At 41.3% G+C, this 22634-nt stretch overlaps 1 protein-coding gene across 1 annotated transcript; it reads left to right on the top strand.

Moving 5' to 3' along the window:
- Window positions 1-6422: 6422 nt before the first annotated feature.
- On the top strand, window positions 6423-21537 carry LOC111646445 (endothelin receptor type B-like). The gene is made up of 8 exons (XM_023395932.2): window positions 6423-6814; window positions 13770-14326; window positions 15941-16053; window positions 16145-16349; window positions 18393-18542; window positions 18648-18781; window positions 18894-19002; window positions 19113-21537. The coding sequence occupies exons 2-8, from the start codon at window positions 13940-13942 to the stop codon at window positions 19251-19253; spliced, it is 1239 nt and encodes a 412-aa protein (XP_023251700.1). The 5' UTR covers window positions 6423-6814; window positions 13770-13939; the 3' UTR covers window positions 19254-21537.
- Window positions 21538-22634: the final 1097 nt, after the last annotated feature.

The raw sequence follows: 22634 nt of genomic DNA, 5'->3' as shown, positions 1-22634 counted from the left end.
TGAACCGACAGATACACGCAGCTTCTTCTTGCACATCTTGTGTATGGCTTTGCTTTTGTCCAGCTCCTCACAGTCTTCAGAGTTTTTTAAATCTGAAATGCGAGCACACATCCGCCTGTACCTGGGCCTTCAGCGGAGCCAGGTCTGCCATGTCTGAGTCTCTCACGTGACCAGAAGGGTTTACACGCCAGACTAACAGGGTTACAGCGTCACACATCCACAGGAGACTGTAAAAGGAATGTGGTAAAAGATCAATCTATAGATTTTATGGAGCGATTATTTCAACCCAGCCCTAATAGCTAACACTTCTTTTTTTTTCTTCACTTTTTTATAATTATTTGTACACCAACAGAAAGGTGGAGTGATAAACTGGCCATCATGGAGAAGTGGGACAGGTGAAGGCACTCCTTGAAGTCACTCATGGTCTTGCACTTGGTTGTTCACCAAGCTTAGAAGAGATGTTCAAACCCTGAGCTCCTCACAGCTAGCCAGACATGACGTGAAGTGGACATGTCAAAATGTTGGTTTCAGAAAGTTATAGAAATGGTTGGACACAGCTTTCCCTAATCCGATACTGGAAAGCTGTGGGTGTGCGTAGTTTTCTGAAAACCAGACAAGCACTTTCGGAGCATCATATTGGTGACTTAGTGTCACTTACACTATCAGATTTTCTGAATATTTAGCATGAACCCAACAGGAGACCTATGCATGTCATCACATACTTAGGAAATCAATCCCTTCCAAAAAAAAAAAAAGTGCAGGTCCAGTCAGTGCCAAACACTGGTTTATCCACATGTTGCACACATCTCTTCCAAGAGTAAAGACCCAAACAGAACAAAACTAGTCTGTGAAATAAATACTTCTCATGTCTGAGTAGAAAATGCTGAAGCCGTATCTGTTTCCAAACTCTACAAGACAAAAGATTATTCATGCAGATGGCTGGTTCAGAAGTCCTTTCTTCGCAGGCTGTAAATAGGAGCACACAGGAAGCGGTGCGATTGCTCTTTCCTGGCACAGCTTTTCAAATCAAAATCATCTTTCGCATTCATCGGAACATGTCAACCGAACCAACACTCAACACCAGAGCATCCGATAACCCCACATGCACCAACCTGTTGCTCTCAGGATCTGATCCCTGCGAGCTCACTCTGCACCGGGCACCATGCCCATCAATTCATCTTCTTGTTTTAGTGCTTTCCAGTTTTGCGTTACACAGCGCTCTGCCACGTGTGAATGTCTCCTGCAGAGAGGAGAAGTGCGAGAGGAGAACAGATCACGTAGCGTGCGTGTGTAGACTTGACGTGACGGCCCACATTCTGCGAAATACTGGAATTGAGATGGAACAGACCGACGTGCGCTTTCAATGGGGTTTTACATGAGTAATACTTGAATGCTCATCGATAAGCCACTACGGTCCAGTAGTTTACCTCTCATCCACGGTTTGAAGTCATGCTGCTTTCACTTCCAGAGGCCTGATGTGGCTATACTCCTGTGAAGTCCAACATCCACCTATTTACCGTAATTATTCTGATTCTGTAATTCCATAGAGTCAAAACATGAGCGATTATCCTCCCCAGGGATTTTCCCTCTGCTGTGTCTGGGCACTAAGAGCCTGGCCAGCTATATCCGACTGATAGAAGAGGGCGAGCTGGACTTAAGGACGTGTATGAAACATTTATCTGTTATTTATTGTATTCATAAGCTACAAGATGTAAAGAATTTCCAATATCTGCATGGAAGTAAGTATCTTTCAGGTTTTCTATGGTAAACAGATCATCCAGCTGGACCAGTCTTAATATTTCCATAGCCTAAAGCATGCAAAATGGTCTATGCACAATTCATAATTTTTGTGTGAGTATCCTTTACCTGAGAGGCTTCAAGTCCCTGTTTTTTGGGGGGGCTCCTAGATGTATTTTACCAGGGGATTAGCATTCAGCTTTGTGACATCAAATGGTTCATGAAGATTTCTACTTAACTGCCTGTGACCTTTGATGGAACTGTCTACATGTTTGCCCTCGGCTTACAAGGAACCAAGGATGCTGAGCAGGAGAGGAGAACTGCCTCTCCTCCCAGGTGATCGTTGGGGACAAAATATGTTTTAAAATGTGTTCACCCACAGAGGCCAGAGGCTGCTCCCCCTTCACTGCCTCAACTTCAGGACAGGAGGCTGTTGTCAGTGATGCCAACTTCCCAACACGGACAAAGGCGGTGCAGCATTCCACCTTGGTGAGAACGGAGGAAATTATCTTTACAGCCAGGCGGTTAAACGGACATCAATGTCCAGAGGGATGAGTTGTAATGATGTTACATCTCACAGCAGAGCACCTATTTAGGAAATCCTTGAATGAAGACCCACTGCTGTGAAAAGAGCGCATACCAGCCATTTCAGGAAGCTGGCGGTGCCTGACGTCCTTATTGCCAGGGAGAATTGATTGCAGCAACTGAGCCAAAACAGGAAGAGCAGAACTAAGTGCAGTCGTCAGATGAAGCCGTCCTTGGCCAACCTGTTTTCACGGTTGGTGAGGTAAATGTGGATGGGGAATATGGTTGATCCTGCCCTTTCAAAAAGGCAGTTTCCTCAGGGTTGGGTGAATTCATCCTGATTTGCTTAGTGCATTTTCATTTTTTTCCCCCAAATTCCAGTGCTCAAATATGTGAGGGTGAGTGAAAGCAAACTCCTGGATGACCTGTATGAGATTTGAGAATCAGACGCACAGAGTCACAACCAAACATAAATCTGGTACACACATTACGACTTCAAGGCTTTGGTCCAATGGAAGATCAGAAAACATCCAGACAGCTGCAAGGTTGCAACACTGTATGTGAGTGTCTGTGAATGTCTGTGAGTGTGTTGCAATGTTAGGCAGGGTGGGGGCAGAGCAGGATGGGTGGTGTTGATCTGGGGAATCGTGGTGAAGATGAAGAGGATTTGCAAACTGTTTTTACTTATTCTGTGTTTTTGCTTTTTATTTGCTGTGTGGAGTCTTTTATTGTGAAACTCAATTACTGAAAAAGAGATTTAATTATTTCATTATCCTAATTATCCTGTGTGTGTGTGTGTGTGTGTGTGTACATGTGTGTGTGTGTATACATGTGCGATAAGGGTTAACGTTGCACGAGACCACTGAATAAACTGGCTCTTCCCTCCTGTTGATCTCTCTGTTTTCAGAGTTCAAGAGTTCTGCAGGAAAACCAGTGGGAGTTGGTCGTGTTTGTTACCATTGAAATGATGGTCTTACTTGGCAAAATGAATCTTTGACTTTGACCTGACTTGTACATCTCTTCACATTTGTTAAGATCACACACAAAAACATCCTCCACATTCTCACAGTTATTCATAGCCTGACAATTACAATACAAACACCACCCAGTCCACCTGGAAAACGAGGCTTTGAAATAATCAGAATTTCAGTGTAAAAGTTCATATTGCAGATCATTTTTTGAGGAGCTGCGGAATAACACGAGTGTCAGATTTGCAGCCAAAAGAAACACCTCCTTCGACTTGTCTTCTGTCAGAGGGAAACATTCACAGCTGGTGCTGCTCAGCCTCAGCTGATTTATGTCAATGGTTATATTTAACCCTGTAGTGTCCGGTTTATTATGAATCATTGGCCAACATTAGCAGACAGCCCTGATCTGGACTGTCTGTCAGTGAATGATTTCTTTATTTTCTCCCGTAATCCATATCATCAGGCCTGCCATACCTGCGGAGATTTGTTTAGAAATAGCTTTTCACATTTTCTTTTTCAAAGATTCAGACTTATAAAAAACAGTCATGTTTTTAGCTTCATGTCTGTTGCCCCTCTCCTGGCAGGTTTCAAAGGTTTTCTTAAGCCTCTTAAGAGTTCAGAGAATTTCGTTAACGCATGAATCACCGTGTAATCCTTTATGTGAAGAAAACATGAAAGTCAGCAAAATTGGAGTTACAAGGCTTTCACATGATGGCAGTCAGATATTTATATAACAGACACAAAGAGTAAGCCTGAATTTGATTTGTTGGTTCCAGGTTACTCTATTGTGTCTGATGTTCAAGGCTCTTCATGGTTTCTCACTTCTGTGTAATTCAGTTTGACCGACTTTAAATAAATCCTTGTGTCTTACGCTTGGACTGTGAAGCACCCAGCGGTGGGTCCATCGCTAAAAACTAATGTTGCGTGACTCAGCATTGTTCAAACCCACGGATTTGTATTTTAGATTCTCGTCAAAACCACTGATTATACAAACATGCCAAAAAAATCTGAGTCTGATTTTGTGGGTTAAAATATTCAATGACAGACATAACCATTAATATTTCTATTTAGCATAATAGCTGTGTTGATTTCAGCAGTTCAAGAAGTCAATCTGATGTAAATAGAAGATAAAGACTGTGACTTAAACTGTGTCTTGTTTGAAAGAAGGGCAGAGTACGTCGCAATGAGATTTGTCACATGACAACTAGGATGTAGAATGAATTGTGCAGTTGTGTGGTTCCCAGCTAAAAATAGCTCTGTTGGGTAAGTCACTGAGGAAAAAAATGTTTAGAAAAATTCTGGTAATGTATTTATTATTAACATTCCCATAAAGTTTTTAACAATTGTGAGAGCTGTTGGGGGAGTGTTTACAAGTTGGAGGACAACATCTGCTTGTCCCAGGAGCTGTGTGTTACAGACAGAAACATCATACCATAGAAATGTTCGTCAGGTTCCCTCCCTCTGGTTATCAGAGTGAAGATGGAGCCCTGCGTTGTTCTTCAGCAACTATCTCAGTTCAAAGACATGAAGAGGGATCTCTCCATATTTGTCTCTCATCGACAGCCCTTTCCGTCTTTTTAGTTAAGAAAAGATAACTTTTTTCCTCATGTCCGTACTCTATCAGGAACAACAATACATGAAGAGTTTGAAGTGAGCTTCCTTCCTGTGAAGGGGGATGATGAGTCCCTACATATCAGACAGATTCAACTGTGTCCTTGACCATGTAGACTACAGAGCGAAAGGAACAACAGCAAGTCCTCCATCTCTCTCACGCTCACACGCTCACACACTCTAACACACACAGGTGCAGAGGAATGCAACTCTGAGTCGGAGAGAGACAATGTGTGTAACTATGTGTATAATGGTGATAATGTCTGCTAATGGTTTAATAATATGAGACTGTGATAATGACAGTAATGATGCACCAGGAATAGTTGCCCCCTAAAATAGAGTAGGGGATGGGTGTCATTAAACAAACTCCACAGAAAGGCTCTTTGTTTGGTGTGTGTGTGTTTGTGTGTGTGTGTGTGTGTGTTTGTGTGTGTGTGTGTGTGTGTGTGTGTGTGTGTGTGCGCACCCACTGGGTTAATGGCAGTGGTGATGGTGATGGAGTTTTTTGGCTGGGTGTTTTTGGTCAGGTATCTTTGTTTACACATGTGCAAGTGTGTGTATGGATGCATGAGTGTCACATGCGCTCAGAAATGTATGTACCGAGTTGTTTTGTATTATTCTGTTATGTTTGTATACTTTGTAAACCAAATTATTTTAGAATTTGTTATCTCTGTCTATTGTATTATTGTATTCATGCCTTGTTGTGATTGCGACAGACCTGGCGTGATCTGATGTGTAGAACAACGTGCGGACTCACACGTAGGTAAACAACCTTCTGTAAGCAGATCTGTCTGTTTGTATGACAGTGAGGCTGTTGTAACTTTTTAACACGGAACATTGCAGAACATTGCATTCAACAGTAGCAATATTGAAAACAAAAACAAAAGAAGAGCCCATTTACAAACAGATAATTGTAACAGTCTAAGGCGGACGTCATTGTGAGCACCACTGTGCTCAGTCATCACCTCCAGTGGTGTCAAAAGTTACAACACAAGTACAATTGATCATAGTAGGAAAACTATTACAAGGACTGTATTCACACAGAAAGAAAGGTATAGACTTCCTGCTTTAAAACAGCTGATTAGACTCATGTGTGGAACAATGGAAGATACATCAACCTGCCATCAAGTGCTTTACTGTTGCCAAGTGTCACAAGGTCTGTAACTACATCATACTGTTGGTTCAGAGCATCTGTACCAAACATAAGTACATGCTATCAGAGTTCTCTCTTTCTAATGTACAGGTATAAATGTGTTGCAAAGTGCAAAATACTTTACTTTCTGATGAAACTCGAATAATGAAAATAAATGAAAATCTCACAAACCTGGGTTGGATCCAACAAGCACCTGAGCAGTTTTTGATAAGTGCTGGTTTACATGAGGAAACAGATGTCAGGGAATGTGCGTATCTTGTGTTTGGAAGTAGGATTCTGCAGGGGTGGGGGCTGAGCCATTCCCATGACAGTCGTTCGTCGTTATTATTTAAGCTGTACAGCACTTCAGAGAGGAGACCTCCTCTTTCATCTCCTCTCTCTGTCTCCACTATGTGTACGTGATCAGCAGAAAAACCAAACAGGTAGTATATATAATGACAAACCTGGGAAAACGGAAACTGGAGAAGCGTTTTCCAGGAAAAGTATAATAAAGTTCGTGAGTGCATTTGAGTCGCGTCCCGTTGGCAGTAGAGGGAAAGATGCTCGTGTCTGGGATGTGATTGGCTGTTTCTGCAGCCTCCCGGCTTGTGCCTATAAAACCCCAGCGTCTTCCGTTGGTGCGTCAGTGCGCAGCCGGAGCAGTGAGCGGAGGGTCTTGACGCACAGCCGGACACTCTTGGACACGCCGTGAACTTTCACTGCTGGATCTCACCGAGCAAACCGTAATAATTCATAAAAGAACCAGACCAATTAGCGGAACTCTGCTGGAATACTGACCGGAAAACTTTGACCGTTGACCACACCAACACGCCGCGGTCCGGTAAGTCCAGTCAAGATGTTTAAGTTTAACGTCATAAGGTTAACTGATAACGTCAGTGACTTAATTTAATGAACTGCCGAGTTTAACTGCAAGTAGCAAGAGAGTGGTTTGACTCTGCGCTCTTTGTGCAGAAGTTACTTCAACTACTTAGTTACTGCGCCTCTTCTGATAAATGACTGCTGAACTGGAGTGTACTGGCGCAATGATGGACTTTTATTTATTTTTTATTATAAAAGTATCTATCTATCTATCTATCTATCTATCTATCTATCTATCTATCTGATTTTTTTAAAGGCTCAGTGAAAAGGTTTGGTGATTTTATGAACACTCTCATGTCACGGTTTAATTGCACAATGACAACTTTGCATGTCAAATGTGTTTTAGTTGTTTTGTTCACACGCCATAGACTTGCATATTAACGGCCTCTTAAACTCATTCTTTGCTCTGGACTTGTTGAATGTTTTATACGAATTTAACCTGTTTAAGGCTGACGTGCCTCAGAGATGCTCTCATACTATGACAATTTATTGTTTCCATGCGCTTATGCAGATAGAAATAGAAGGTCTGCTTGTGTTGCAATCCGGATCTTGCAGGTCTATCTATACCAGTCAGTTTGCACTCTCAAGATTTCTTGACCTGCAGCTATATGCAGCTTATGCGTCGGCCTCCTGCAGCACTGTGACTGGCTATGACATATGGCACATGATGGATATTGGTGCCCTTACAATAGCATATTTAAATCAAGGAATAAATGGCTTTTTGCCCTTTGTTGAGAGGGTTTATTGGATGTGTTTGCAGCTGAGAGCACTAAACTCCAGGGTACTGGCAGACAAAACGTATTTCACACCTTGAAAAAGAATCTATAATGAGGCTATAAACCTAAACTGTCACATCCATGTATTTAGGTGCAGTGGAGCTGAAACTAAGCTGGTGTTTTTTTATTTTGAGTTGTCCCTCTTTATCCTCTTTAAAACACCATTGTGGTGGTGTGGGCACGCCATGGGTGTTTGTGTTTTTTACTTGCATGCAGTATTCCTGTTATGAGTGTAAGGTGTTCCTGTTATTCCAAACTGGACAAAATAACAGGAACACCCAATGTCAACACAACGCCAAAAACTGCAAGATTAAAAAATAATCACAGAACTGAATCAACACCTCTGTGGTACAGTTTCACCCAAAACACAAAGTTTCACAGAGGCAGAAGTGTTTCGTAGCTTCTTTGAAATATTTGTGTTGCGTTATTTTTCATACATCTGACACTGGCACTAAATTCAATGAACAAATCAGTTTGAAGAGACTGTGATGGGAAATCAATCTTGATTCTTCAAATTCAGATTTTGACCTACTTATTAATCATTAAATTATCCACAACATTATAATAAAATTAAGCGATTTCAAAAGTTCTGGATCCAAATTAAATATATGCTTTTCTCATTTAATTCAATCAAGCTTATTCCCTAAGTTTATTGCTCAAGTTTTCCACAATAAAGTCAATCCATTGTGTAAATTTGCTGAAATTTCAAATCCTACTGTAACTTTGAAGCAGCTCTCAGCTGGCTGCACCCTCTTCATATCTTTCAGTCATCTCTGGTTTTTACAGCCTCTCTCCCGCCTTCAGGTCACTCGCATGACTTCCATCCTCTCGGGCATTGTACCTCCGCTCTGACTCTTTCTCCTCCTCTGACTGTGCCTTTCCTGTGTTTTCCTCTTCCTTCCATTGTTCTTTCAAAGACTCCAGTTGATCAAACTGTCATTCATCTCAATCCTGGCCTCTTTTATTGCCAGTTTGCGCCTGCATTTCTGGGTTATTTATTTTCCACCACTAAAATGCTTGTCATCCTTCACTTCCCACTCAAACACGCATTTTCTGACCACTAGCTAGTATCCCCTCCACTTTCACTCTGCCGCTTGCCAACTTTCCACCTCCTTTCTCAGATCAGGAGCCAGCAGCGCTAAAGGTCGGAGACGGTCTCGAGAATAAAATCTGTTTTAGATCAAGAGGATCAGCCCAATTAAAACGCAGCTTTCCAATTAGATCAGACAATCCCGCCCTAACATGGCCCAAAGAGCTGCCATATTATACAACACAAAGGAATTATTCAGATGACAGAGGGATATATATATGGACCATGGCCCAATTTTTCAAAACTGGTTTCTTGTGATATGTGTTCAAGTTCATGTGATTTTGTGTCTTTGTGTGTGTGAAGAGAATGAGCCTCTGTGAGCCAAACTGAATGCCAGTTGTGTTTGAGAGTGTGTGCGCAAAAGTGCGAGTGTGCGTGTAAACTGTATGTGGTATGTAAATTGGGTCGGCATCATTTTCTGTGTATGTAAGCACGTTCCTACATGTATTCACTGAAAAGTTCAACAAAGCGTTTACCCACAAACCTCAGCACTCCCAAACCATGGTGTCAGGAGGTTTGCACATCTGCTCAGAGATGGAGAGGTTGCGTGTGTGTGTGTGTGTGTGTGTGTGTGTGTGTGTGTGTGTGTGTGTGTGTGTGTGTGACTGACTGCACACTGATAGTGTGTGTCTATACCGATATTGCTGCCCTCGTCAATCATCCCATTTATCTCAAGAGACGCCCCCAGGGCATTCTGGGGGGTACACATGATTCTTGAGAGGCTCAGAGCCAAGCCTGAGTCGTCCGTGAGAAAAGAAAATATCTCGGTCTCACACACACGCACACACATTGGACACACATAGGAGCTGTTTCTCATCTAACCTATAACCTCTGTTATCACTACTCCATTTGTCTGTTCTCCCACTACTCCCCTCTCTTTCTGTTCGTTTCTCTCCCTCTCCTTTATTTTATGGCGTTTTTCTGTTATAAAGAACATGTTCTCACAGTTGTAAAGACATGGTGCACACACGCATGTGCTGTTGATGCTCGTTATTTCATGGAAATTTTATTTGACACCTGTTGATTCAGGGCCAGTTTCAGCTCATGAAACAGGATTGAGCTTGATCTCTTTGAATTAACTCTGTGGTACTTTGAACAATTACGTCTAAGTTGCCTGACAAAGAGTGGGATCAGTCTCAATTGTTATACAAATTCAGCTCCCTGGTCAATTGTGTCTCCTAGAATTTATCTATATTGTTGCATAAAAGAGACTTTAGGCTTGCATAAGTTTCAAATACAGCCTTTACTTCCTTTCTTTCGCTGTGGAAATATAGAAACACAAGCACATCAATGTAACGTGGCAGCATACTGCAGTCTGACTTCTTGTATTTCCCCCTGCTCCGACTTGTACTCGATCTTTGGATCCTACTGCCTGGAGTCTTCTCAGTGGATAACACACCATAAAGTAGCTTGGCAACGCACAACAGGTTTGGGATATATGGACGGTAGTCGGATAGGAACCCTAGCATTTTCCTCAGGTCTCCCACAGTCTCAGGTTTGCCTCTACTGCCTTGACTTGCTGTAGCTGTTCCAACACTGTGCGAGGGGTGAGAGTAATGTCACGGTTGCTGTCATTAGTGACAGGGATACACCCACCCGAGACCAACTTCCCTTCTGCGTGCCGATGACAGTTTCAGGGATAATCGCACCCTGGCCACTGTAGGGGTCTCGTCTGGTTCAAAAAGGACTTCCTGTTTTGTGGAAAACTGGACCTGCCCTCACCAGACTGGATTTAGTCTTTCAACCTTCGCCTCGCCTTCCTTGTCAGTTCAAATATCCGCTCCAAATATCCGCTGTATAGATCAACACATTTGCCTTTTTACAGTCAATGGAGAAAGCTTCTCTTACCACAGCAGGTGTAACTTCCGAATGCTGCTTCCATTCATCACCAGATGCTCGATCACATTTAGCCAGTGAACGGCGGCTCTGCTACTCCTTGATCATTAAAGACAAGCACAGGCACAAGTAGCTCTGGCTGCAGGCACCTATTTGATTCCAGCTTGAGTTTCAGCTCAGCCCAGTCCACAAAGGGTATGGCTGTCTGCTTTGCTGCTTTGCCAACAAGGGTCCCGTTGTCAGCCAGCAGTGCATCTGTGCCTTGTAACCAGATGTGTGGAAGCTCAGGACTTTCTCCAGCTTTTGTTTATATTCATGACCTGTGAACCCATATTCCACAGCGCTTGTGTTGCTACTTCCTCAAAGAAACAATCCATCATGCACTTCTTCCCAATAAGGGCCTTTAGCCCGGTGACGTAACGAGAGATGACACTTCTCTCCGACTCTGCCTCCAGCTCCCTCCTTTCCTAAAGAGGCTCATGCACCTCGTTATCTGGTTCAGCTTTGATTTGTCATACTCCTGCTGCCAGGCTTCTCTGCCAGCCTCCTTTGTCCTCCGCAGCCTCTTGAGGAGTCCCCTCACACTGGTCACCTAGCCGGTCCCTGCTCCTGACACGCTCTACATCCTCTCTTAAGACACATTCTTAATCGGCAGGTGGCCCCTTCAGAGTTAGTTACGCTTTTCATTCTTTCGGCCATCACTCCTCTCGAAATAGCAGCAGCAAGTGCTTTACGGTTCTTGAGCTTCATGAGTTTGTTTGTCTTTCTGATTCAGCGCTAGCCGCTTCATTCATTCTGCTGATGATTGTTTTCTCTGTCATACTCTGATCATTGAGATAGGGTTTAAGCTGAGACTTGATATGGTCAATTGAAGTCAAACAATCCAGGATTCATTGGTTGTTGTTTGTAAAAGACACCATTCAAAATTGGCCCCTCCTCTCCAGTTCAACGAGAGAAAGAGAGAGAAAAAAGAGAGAGCAGTGGTTGCTGGAGTGTTTTCTGATTGTTTCATGTTGTTTAAATCCTGAAGCAGAAATAAACATCCTTGCACCTCCTCACAACCCCGTGGGGAGGTGCAGCCCGGTCAAACAGACACACAGACCTGAAGCTCTTTATACATTCGAGACAGAGAGCAGAGGAGAGAGACCTGGTCGCTACGTTTTTTTTTTAATGTACATTTTAATCCCGTCCTCACACAGTGCGAACTGTTACTGGCTGGGGGTCTCACACCCACTGCCCAAAGGTTGCTGCCTAGAAACGTCCCGAAACAAACAAAATACAGGCAGAGGACAAAGACAGACGGCAACACACTTCTAGTGGGTCTTAAGTGATGATCGAGTGGGATTTCTTTTGTGTAAGTCTGTACGCTGTTTTCTATTGAAGAACCTGTGTAGTATACCTCAAGAATGTCTTCAGGTCGAGCTCGGGACTGTACTGTTCATCTGATCTTACTTCTCTTAAAGCACGTAACAGCCTCTCCTTTCACTCAGTTGCTCTAAAGAGGAGGTTTTGAGGAGAGTCACGATTGTCTTGTGTTATGTGTAAAAGTCTGCGGTATAGATCTATAGAACTGTAGGAGCACCAGAGGCAGCGGACTGAAAGACTGGACGATGCAGTGAGGATATTTTAATGAAGAAAACAATGCACGCAGGCAGACGGGTTGAAAGACGCGCAGGAAGGCAAACAGGAACAAACAACAGGAATCTTCACACGAGGAACACATGGGAACATTACCGGGAACAAAAGCAGATGATCTGATAAAGACTGGAGACAATAGGCTGGAATAAACAGTGCAGGGCTGTTTGAGAATGAGGAACAGGTGCGGAGAGAACAGGTGACTGCAGGGCCGATTGCGGAAGTGAGAGGTGTGTAGGTGGGTGGGACAGACAGACAGGTGAGTGGGAACTAGGAGGAAGGTCTGAAAACATTTGGTGGGGGACAGGAGCAGATTATGATACACAGTCACTGCCAACACCTCCTGACTTATTGCATTTGCATTTCCAAGACCGCACGTCATCAATCAAAGGCGATCCCCGTCATGTTCTATCGTTTGTCTTGCAAAACTCTGATGTCAATCTCATATTTGCATTACCAATAGTCCATTACTCTTACACAATCATTATACATCAGTGTCGCTCCTTTTAATCTTTCCACCACTTTTGCTCACCTGGAAACACAGAAACACAAGCACACCAAGCGTAAAGTGGTTGCCTGCTGCAGGATGTCTAGGTCTACTGAATGTCGCATGTGCCCTCCTGCATCTTACTCAAAGCACCCTTCACATGTCCAAAGTACCTGTGCTTCACTTCTTGTAACCAAAAATGAACTTCTAAAATATTACAGTTGCTCTCACAAATGAACATATATCAGATTACGAGTTAACAAGATAATAAACCAAAAACAATAAAATTGATACATAGGAATGGGGGGTGTCCAGTATCCATCAATATGCCCAACATCACTGTGGGTCCCACAAGGTAAACAACTGGACTGTAACAGCAAATATGTTTCGTAGGAAGGCTGGATTATGTGACGACGGAACGCCTTTTTTCTTTTCTTTTATTATGAAAGATGCTGCACATTCGTTAACGGCCAGAGACGAGGATTCATATCCACAGTCCTGTCGGTCTTAAGGCAACAGAAGCACTCTGGTTAAGATAAGGAAACGACTGTAGTTTTGGTTAAATGTAAATAAACACATTGTGTTTGAAGTCACTTTAAAACTTTTATGTATTAAACTAAACCAGTCTCTCCTTAACCTTAACCGAGTGCATAAAAAAGTTTAATAACGCTGTTGTTGCTACAAGATCAGATATTTTGGTGGAAAACAAATATATTGTCTATGAACATTTTACTGATATGTCCAGTATCAACATATTTGTTACCTGCTAAATATATAAATTAACAACACAGCCTCATTACGTTAATAGAAAATGTCTTTGCTGTTGCATTTTAGTTTTAAACATAAAACTGTATGTGATAGTTTTTTTAAGGCCAGGCCAGTAGCTCTGTGAGTTTGTACAGCGTTACTTTGACCGTCATGCTAACACCTTTACTTTACCAGGGGATCATCACAGTCATTAGGATTCATCCTCTGGGGTCCATGAATATCTGCACAAAAGTTCATGGCCAATCAGACCAATCCTTGATGAGACGTAAAATCGACTATTTTTATCTTTGTGTGTAACATGATGGTTCTTCTACTTTCTGTACAGGTCAAAGAAGCCCGGAGGCCAGGGTGCCAGGCCCGGAGCAAGTTCCAGTGTGTGGATGTGTGTGAGTGTGTGAATATGTGTGTGAGTGCCTTTAAGTGAGCGCCTTTAGACTGCTGTGTGCCTTTGAGTGAACAATCATCTTGCTGTGTGCGTGCGAGGCTTGTGTGAGGATGAGGGCCGTCGCTCTGCTGTGTCTCCTGCTGGTCGCTGAGGTCGGAGCCTCTCGCTTTGTCCGCGACTCCCAAGGGGGGCCTGAAGCTTCAGAACCCTCCAAGAGCAACGCTTCCGTCCCGCTGCCACCCCCACAGCCGGGCCGACCGCGGGGCTCCTTCCCCCCCATGTGCATAAAGCCAACGGAGATCAAGCATGCCTTCAAGTACGTGAACACCATCGTGTCCTGCCTGATCTTTGTGGTGGGGATCATCGGCAACTCAACGCTGCTCAGGATCATATATAAGAACAAGTGTATGAGGAATGGGCCAAATGTCCTTATTGGAAGCCTGGCACTGGGGGACCTGCTTTATATTGTCATCGCCATCCCCATCAATGTGTTTAAGGTAACCTCATTTAGCCTTTGTGTCTGTCCTTGTGCTGGCCAGAAATGAACAAACTAATCTTTTGCCCCTGGATCTCTTTTTTTTTTAGCTTGATACAAACTGTGTTTATACTGATACACACTGCCTGCAGGGAATTGCCATATGCATGCGTTCCTTTTCCCCACGCTGTTATCCTGTGGATATTACTCCTGATTCCTGCTGCCTGTGAGGATACTTTTAAGATTCCCCAAATGATTAAAAACTTATATCAACCCCAGGTTTTGTTTACATGCTGTATTAACACGGCATTAACACAATTATCACAGTAAGTAAAGTAAAAACACTTGATGATTTCATAAGTTATTAGCTATATGTTGCCTATAGCCATCTGATGAATGTCTTAGTTTTATTGCATATAAAATGGTAAGATGCAGCTTTTCGCACATAAAATCTCACTTCAGACATTTTATGTAATGTATTAAAAACAGTGCAATTTATTACCCGTCCCATGGTCTGTATCTAATTTAGTATGAGTAATTTCCCTGCACTGCACTTTCACAGTTAAGGCTGAGCTGTTTTTTTGGCACGTCCTGTGGTTAGCTGTGGTTTATTTACAAGTTTATTGCTGCGGTTTGTCTCTACATTCAGTGTGTTTTGTGTGGTTTTGTTGATTTCCTTTTTCAGCATACATTACAATCCCAGTTTACAAGGTATCATTCAAACAAAAAAAAACTCGATAAAAGCAGGTATGAGCCAACAGTTAAAGGAGCTTAAATGTCCAGGTTTTAGGAAAAACTGTCCTCTATCTTTCCTCACTTGCCTTGTGTGTGTGTGTGTGTGTGTGTGTGTGTGTGTGTGTTTGTGTGTGAAGTGGAAACATCCAGCAGGCTATGTGTAAGTGCAATCACTGCATTTTATTTTCCAAATCTGATAGGATTCACTTTGAATGGCGCTGGAATGCTGTAGTGCATTCCAGCGCCATTCAAAGAGTCCTTTATCTCATTTTCCTTAAACGGCCTGAACTCAAAAAATATATTTAGACTAATATTTAATAAGTATGTAAAATAAACAAACTAATAAACTTAATATGATAAATATTTGTCAAACAAGAACGAAAATGTGTGTTTAAAAAGCATTTTAAACGCATTTATATGCAATAAAAAAATACATAAATCTTCTCTTTTTATGTGCATTTTTGGCAACAACCCAAACTTTAATGTCCAACATAGAGAGAGTAATTGTACGCTATGTCCAGTTCATAATGATTTACTGAAGAAAACTTGGAAGTGCTTGGCCATACAACCTCTAACTGTTTCAAGACAGTAGAGACAATATTGTAGATTTGTGCAAGAAGCCTTCCAAAAATCAAATTTTTAGACGACGTTGTTAAGAACATTATCCTAATCCTGAATTGATTTTATCCCCCCTGGGCGAAAGACTTTTGCACGGAGGAAGAACACATTCTTGTTGTTTTTGGCTTTAGCTGCTGCAGTAACAATGGAAGACACAAGGAAGAAAAGACCTCTAAATGAACCTCAAAGAGGTCTGACCGTGTTTACACAGGTGACTCTTCTTAAATTCCTCTCACTAAAGATGTCTTTCCTCTCTGTCTCCCTCAATTATTTTTCTCTGCAGCTGATAGCTGAGGACTGGCCGTTTGGCGTGTACATCTGTAAGTTGGTGCCATTCATTCAGAAAGCTTCGGTGGGAATTACCGTCCTCAGCCTGTGTGCCCTGAGTATTGACCGGTAAGTAGACTTCTGACCTGCACACATGACAAATATTAGCAATGAAAGGAGCTAATACGCCTGTTCCTGTGTTCCTGTGCTGTGTGCTTAGCTACCACGCAGTGACGTCATGGAGCAGGGTGAAGGGGATGGGGATCCCCCTGTGGAAAGCAGTGGAGGTGACTTTGATCTGGCTGATTGCTGTGGTACTGGCGGTCCCTGAGGCGCTGGCATTTGATATGTTGGAGATGCCATACAGAGGCAATAAGCTGCGTGTCTGCCTGCTGCACCCAGAACAGACCACCAACTTTATGAAGGTAGGGCGCTTGATTACATGTGTAACAGTGATGACAGAAGTATTTAGCTCCTTTATTTAAATATAAGTAACAACATTAGCATTTATGTTATAAAATGTAGAAGTCTAAGCAGCTAGCATTAAATGGAGGGACTCAAGCAAAGTACAAGTACTGCAAAACTGTATAGCTGGTACTTAGAGCACAGCTACTTGTTAGTTAAAGAATTTTTTTGTTTTTTGTTTTTTGTTTTAATAAATGCATTTGTGTTACGTAAAGGTAGACAGGCCAGTAAGTACCATGGGGAAAAGGCACATAAATCAGCAGTTTTTGTAATTTGTGCTATCTGATTACTTAAATTGTTGTTTTAAATTCTTCATGTGTGTGCACAGATTAACAGAATATTACTTACACAGCATTGTTAATATTTCAACACAAAATGTGAAATTAATTTGTGTGAAATAGCCAAACTAATGGTTCTCTGATGCTATACTCAGGCACAACGTTGCACTTAGCTGAATGCTAATGTCAGCATGCTCACCACCTTGCTTTAGTTTAGCATGTTTGTTAGACAACATTTAAATAAATAGTCACTGCCCTAGTTTAGTTTGTTTGCATGCTACCATTAACAGCACTAAACGCAAAGTACAGCTGAGGAGGTTTGTTCATTAAGTTTAAGTAATGGATAAATTAAAATTTGGGCCTGATGATGGTGCTAAATTAGATCCAGAAGGCTTTATCCTGTGGGAAACTTGTCTGCACAACATTTCATAACGATGATGACATGTAGTTGTTGTAGATATTTAAGTGTGCACGGCTAAGTTAGTCTGTAAAAATCAAGGATTGTTTAAAAATGACAATATAAGTTGAGGACGAAGAAAATGTGAGAGTATGACAACTAAATGCATAACCTTAACTTTAAAATAAACAGCTGGATTCTTTTTATCGTCCTATCGTAGAAATATGATCAGAATAACTTTGTCCTGGCAAAATGTTTGATAGAGCTTGCATGCTATGTTATTATTTTCCCACAGGCATATGGTCAAAATATCCTGCCCACTGATTAAGATCTCTCTGTCAGGGCTAGGTTAGGAAAAATCTTGTGGATTGTTCAGTCTCCACCTGATGTTACTTTGAAGTACAAATGTCAACAGAATATTTTACTTCAAAGAAAAGTGCCTGAGCTGCATTTTCTTTAATCAGGATTTCTTTTTCAAACTCTGCCAGCACGTAATTAGTGATTCCAACAAATGTAATACAATACATATACACTGCATGCATATCATCTCAATGTGACTGTTTCTCATAATATTCATGGTACGTTCATAAAACTGCATAGCAATAAAGAAAGTGCAAAGGTATTTCCAATGTGTGGATATTTCCACTTTGTTTCAATGAGAAGGAAATATGACACAAGGCTGCTTTTCATGTATAATGTGTCATTTAAAATCAGGGAATTGCAATTTCAGCTTGTTGTCATTAGCAAAAACACTTTCAACAATTCTTCTTAGATAGTGGACTATTCTGAAACTCAGGAAATGTCCTTAACTCACCCAAAACAAATTTTTTCACACAACACAAACAGGTCTGAACCTAATTTAAGCAATTTCCACCAAATTTCAAGCTCTGGAAGTATGGTAACAACTCTCTATATTCAATCCAGAAACACCAAAAAAATGTGTGATGTCTTAACTAAAATCATGTTGCTTTTGAACTTTTTAAAAACATTTTTAAAGAAATCTTTATTGTGCAATTATATTAAAAAAATACAAAAAAATAAGTAAAATAAAGTAAACAAATATATGAAAATCATTTAAAAATCTAAAAATAAACCATATTTTGTAAATATAGACATTCAATTTATTTAAATTCATCATTCTTGAAACACACAAAACATCTGTTCCAACTTAAAATCTCTGCACAATACATATTTCCACAGGATAACATCATTAACGCTGTATGTAATGCAAAACATATTTGGTATAATGAAAACTCAAGTTGCTGTAGCCAGTTTTATTTAGTCTACATATGCACGTGCACTTTTTATGATGGTCTTTTTACCTTCAGTTCTACCAGGATGTCAAAGATTGGTGGCTGTTTGGCTTCTACTTCTGCTTCCCACTGGCCTGCACAGGAATCTTCTACACGCTCATGTCCTGTGAGATGCTCAGTCGTAAAAAAGGCATGCGCATCGCACTCAACGACCACATGAAACAGGTATGTGAGCAAAAGTCTGGGGCGCACATTGACAATCATGTAACTATAATCTTTGAGAGTTGGAGGCACATATGTGACAATATTTGTCTTTCTCGCTGTTTGCAGCGGAGGGAAGTAGCGAAGACGGTGTTCTGCCTGGTGTTGATTTTTGCTCTGTGCTGGCTGCCCCTTCATCTCAGCCGTATTTTGAAGAAAACAATCTATGACCAAAATGACCCCAACCGCTGTGAACTGCTCAGGTAGGCACACAGATACCGTAGGTCACACAAATATTCTGCAAACTTCATGATAACCCATTGTTCTGTAACTTCCTGTAGTCTTTACTGTAAACTTTGCCCTTTTCCCTGTCAGCTTCCTGCTAGTGATGGATTACATCGGGATCAACATGGCCTCCCTAAACTCCTGCATTAACCCGATTGCCCTCTATTTTGTCAGCCAGAAGTTTAAAAACTGCTTCCAGGTAAGAGTGAACAAAGTGGCAGCGGAGGTTGTATGGTATAATTAGAAAATGCAGTCAACAAAAGTCTGAGTAACTGTGTGTGTGTGTGTGTGTGTGTTCTTGTGTTGTAGTCTTGCCTGTGCTGCTGGTGCTACAGAACGTCTCCCCTGGACGAACGAGGTTCAGGAGGACGCTGGAAAGGCTCTTGCCACGGGAACGGATTAGATCGCTCCAGCTCCCGCTTGAGTCAGAAATATACAAGCTCTTCGTAAACACACACATACACACACGCACACACACACACACACACACACGCAAATCACATACCTCTTCTGCCAAACCCATATTCCCATCAGCTACTATTACGGAGAAACAGCGTCGTCACTGCCAACAGACCAGCGATCACATCCAAGTCAGGAGGGAAAAATTCAACGAGGTCAAAGTCGCTTCTACAGGACTCACAGCAGACTGAAAGACTCTGACATGAAAGGATTGACCCTAACTCATGAATGAAGTAACAGGACTGTACCTGTTCAATACTAACTGCAACACAAATGATGAAACCAACGCTACATAAATCAGTTCATACTCCGACACTGAGGCTTTTGTAGAGGACTAAAATCTCTCAGTGGACCATTATGGTAAATCCAGTTATAGAGAATGTTTATTCAAGCCACATGTAAATTTATGTACAGTATTATTTACATGCAGATTTTAGACTTATGATTATATCTAGCCTTAGTGCATCATGTATGAATAACAGCACTGATGAGTGCAACCTGTTGAAGCTTTAATACCTCACGGGGAAAGATAAGAGGGAAACTGTGTCCCTGAGTTAGTTTCCAAAAAGCCTCAAAGGTGCAAAGACTTTTTATAAGTAAATAAATAAATAAATGCACGAGTGTGCCTCTGCAAGTACAGCATCAGTAGCTGATTATGAAACAATCAAGTGCATGTTGTCACTGCTCGGCACCCATGTGCCCTGATGACATCATACCCGAGTAAAATGGGCCCCAGTGTGCATCTTACAGTCATGTGGAGAGTCAAACATCGGAACTCTTTTATCTGGAAATCATTGCAGCGTTAAGTCATGTGGAGGGCAGCTGTTGTCCTAGAACACTGACAAATACCAGATGATTCCCATCATGCCACACAGAAGAGGTCATTATTAGTGCTAATATTATTGCAGTGCTCATGCTGTTGTAAGTGGTCTCCACTGTGTATAAAGTATTAACTTGTCTCTTACAACGTAGCTTCTATTTTTCTAAGAAAATATCACAAAACATGTGAAGTTTGTTTCATCTTCCTGTGTTCATTTATTATTTTCAAGTATTTCATCTCTATCAGTGAGTGGTCATGTTACATAGATAGTTCCTGTGGCTGGAAATTACGTCTAAGAGCTGCCTAAGGAATACATTTTCTATAATGGATGCATTTAAAGAAAAAAAGACATTTTGTACAGCCGGATGTTTTTAAGAAGTGAATGTTTTTAGCAGAGATTAAATTTCTTCAACTACATAATGATCCTAGAAATTATAGAGAACTATTAGCTCGTACCATTCAGTATAGTAAACAGATAAATCAGGGTCAAATTCAGGCTCTCTGAATTGATTTAATGTGGTTAATCGACATAATATGCGAGTGGGTGATGCAGGCTAAAAGATTCTCATAGTGAGAAGTGAAGAATGTGGGGTGCAACACAACAAGACAATGTGTTCCTAATATTTTATGACGTCTGGAGCTAGAGGTGGCTGGAAGCACTCAGTAATCACATAACTGTGACAAATCCTGTGACGCTAGTACATGAAGAAAGTACTATTTACACAATTTGTGGCTCTTTAAAAGTCAGACATGAGGAGAAACTGCATTTTGTGCCAACTAGTAGCCTCCAGTCTGAGAGAGGGAATACATGCATTTTGTATTCATAGTACTATCACTTGGGGAAAGCTGCATGCTACAATTGAATGTAAGCAAACTTTAAAACCTAAATAAATCAAAATTTTTAACACTAGCAGTGGTGATGATACACGCACAAGATGAATCCATTTGATCTGGTGCTTTTTCAACTCTCACTGCATCGTGACCAAGATATGGTCTCGTATATTCTGTCTTCTTAACCAAACTAGTAGGAAAAGTGTGCTCTTTTAAAACCAAATTTTTGTTAAACAACCAGACAATGTGTTTAATGACACTGAAGCATTTTAAAAAGGCCAGGATTTCTGTGTAATATATTAATGTTCGGACCAAATACCACCGTATTACGAGTTTGCATCAGCTCTCAAATCAGCTGATCATGTAGTATGTGACTCATTAACTGATAGTATCTATCTATCTTCATGCCATCTCTACCTGGCCTTTAGGTACAGCTGAAACCATCTGTACTGGAGGGTCTGAGCAGCTTCGCAAGTATCTTCATAGAGGGACCACCAAGCTAAGACATCAAGAAGTAATTTGAGGTTGAAGATAAAATGTGAATATGGGCCCTTTTGTTTTGAATTACATTTATACTGTACGTATTTGTTGAGAGTATGCAGTAATAAATATTATTTTATAGCATTTGTGTGGTTTGTCATTTACTGAGCAAGTAAACATGGATTTATGTTCCTAATCGCCGATGCAGTCTGTAGCTGCTGACATACTATTATAAATATATGTATATATGTGCCATATATAAGTGGGATGTTTGGAAAGGAGTTTTGACTTACTTTTCATGTAAGTCTTTAACGCATTCCCTTACATCCCTTCCCCTTTAAAATCAGAGTGCAGCTATGGTATCGGAGAGCCGTGCAATCTTGGAAGGAACGAACACAAATCATCTCGGTTATTCGCAGCCTGTCAGAGGTTTCATATTGTGTCAGTCTTTTTTTTTTTTTGAGGTTACATTTGGTTCATATCAGATTCAAGAGAAATATCAAATGGAAACAGATGTCACATGTGTTGAGCCTTTTCCTAGTTTGAAATTATTGCTTCAGACAGCTAGACATGAGGCTCCAGGGGTCAGTTCCAAGAGGGTTGACAGAGATAATTGCTGATGAAATCTCAGAAAATTTCTTTTATTTCAGTTTATGTTACAGAGCTGTTTTTTCACTCTGCAAAGCTGATTCTTGGAAACAGCTTCAAGTTCCGTAAGTCAGGAAACATTAGCGGTTGCTTTATTTTCTTATTCTGCCATAGAGTAGTTTATAATAGCTTGCTTCTGAGGGATCCGTGTCCATGTTACAGAGAAAACTATTGGGGAATATTGGAGAGAAGAATTTTGTTAAGAGTTCATCTGACAAACCACGCATAACTGACTCCAGTAAATAAACTATGTAGCTGAAGCATGAAAGATACGCACTACTTCATTAATAAACCTCATTAAAACAACACGTCTGTAACTGACAATTTTACAAGAACTGCAATCTAGATATTTGAAAAAAGGAGAAAGAGAAAACAAAGAAAAGCTCCAGTTTGGAGGAACTTCCCTTCAAACTGGTAAACCAAACATACTCTGAACGTCACTGCAATATGTTTCAAATAAAACTTGGTATGAGCCGGGACTTCATCCATAATTGTAGTAATTTCGGAGCTTCATGACAAGAGTGACATTTTGTACAAAACCACATCAAGCAGCTGGTGCTCCAGTCTCCCACTGCTGCTGTAAATAAAGGATT

The sequence above is a fragment of the Seriola lalandi genome, unplaced genomic scaffold (assembly GCF_002814215.2).
Source record: "Seriola lalandi dorsalis isolate HSWRI2012SDOR001 ecotype SW California unplaced genomic scaffold, Sedor1 jcf7180002054971, whole genome shotgun sequence".
Lineage (NCBI taxonomy): Eukaryota > Metazoa > Chordata > Actinopteri > Carangiformes > Carangidae > Seriola > Seriola lalandi.
The sequence above is the reverse complement of the archived record's forward strand: the minus strand, read 5'-3'. Positions and strand labels throughout refer to the sequence as shown.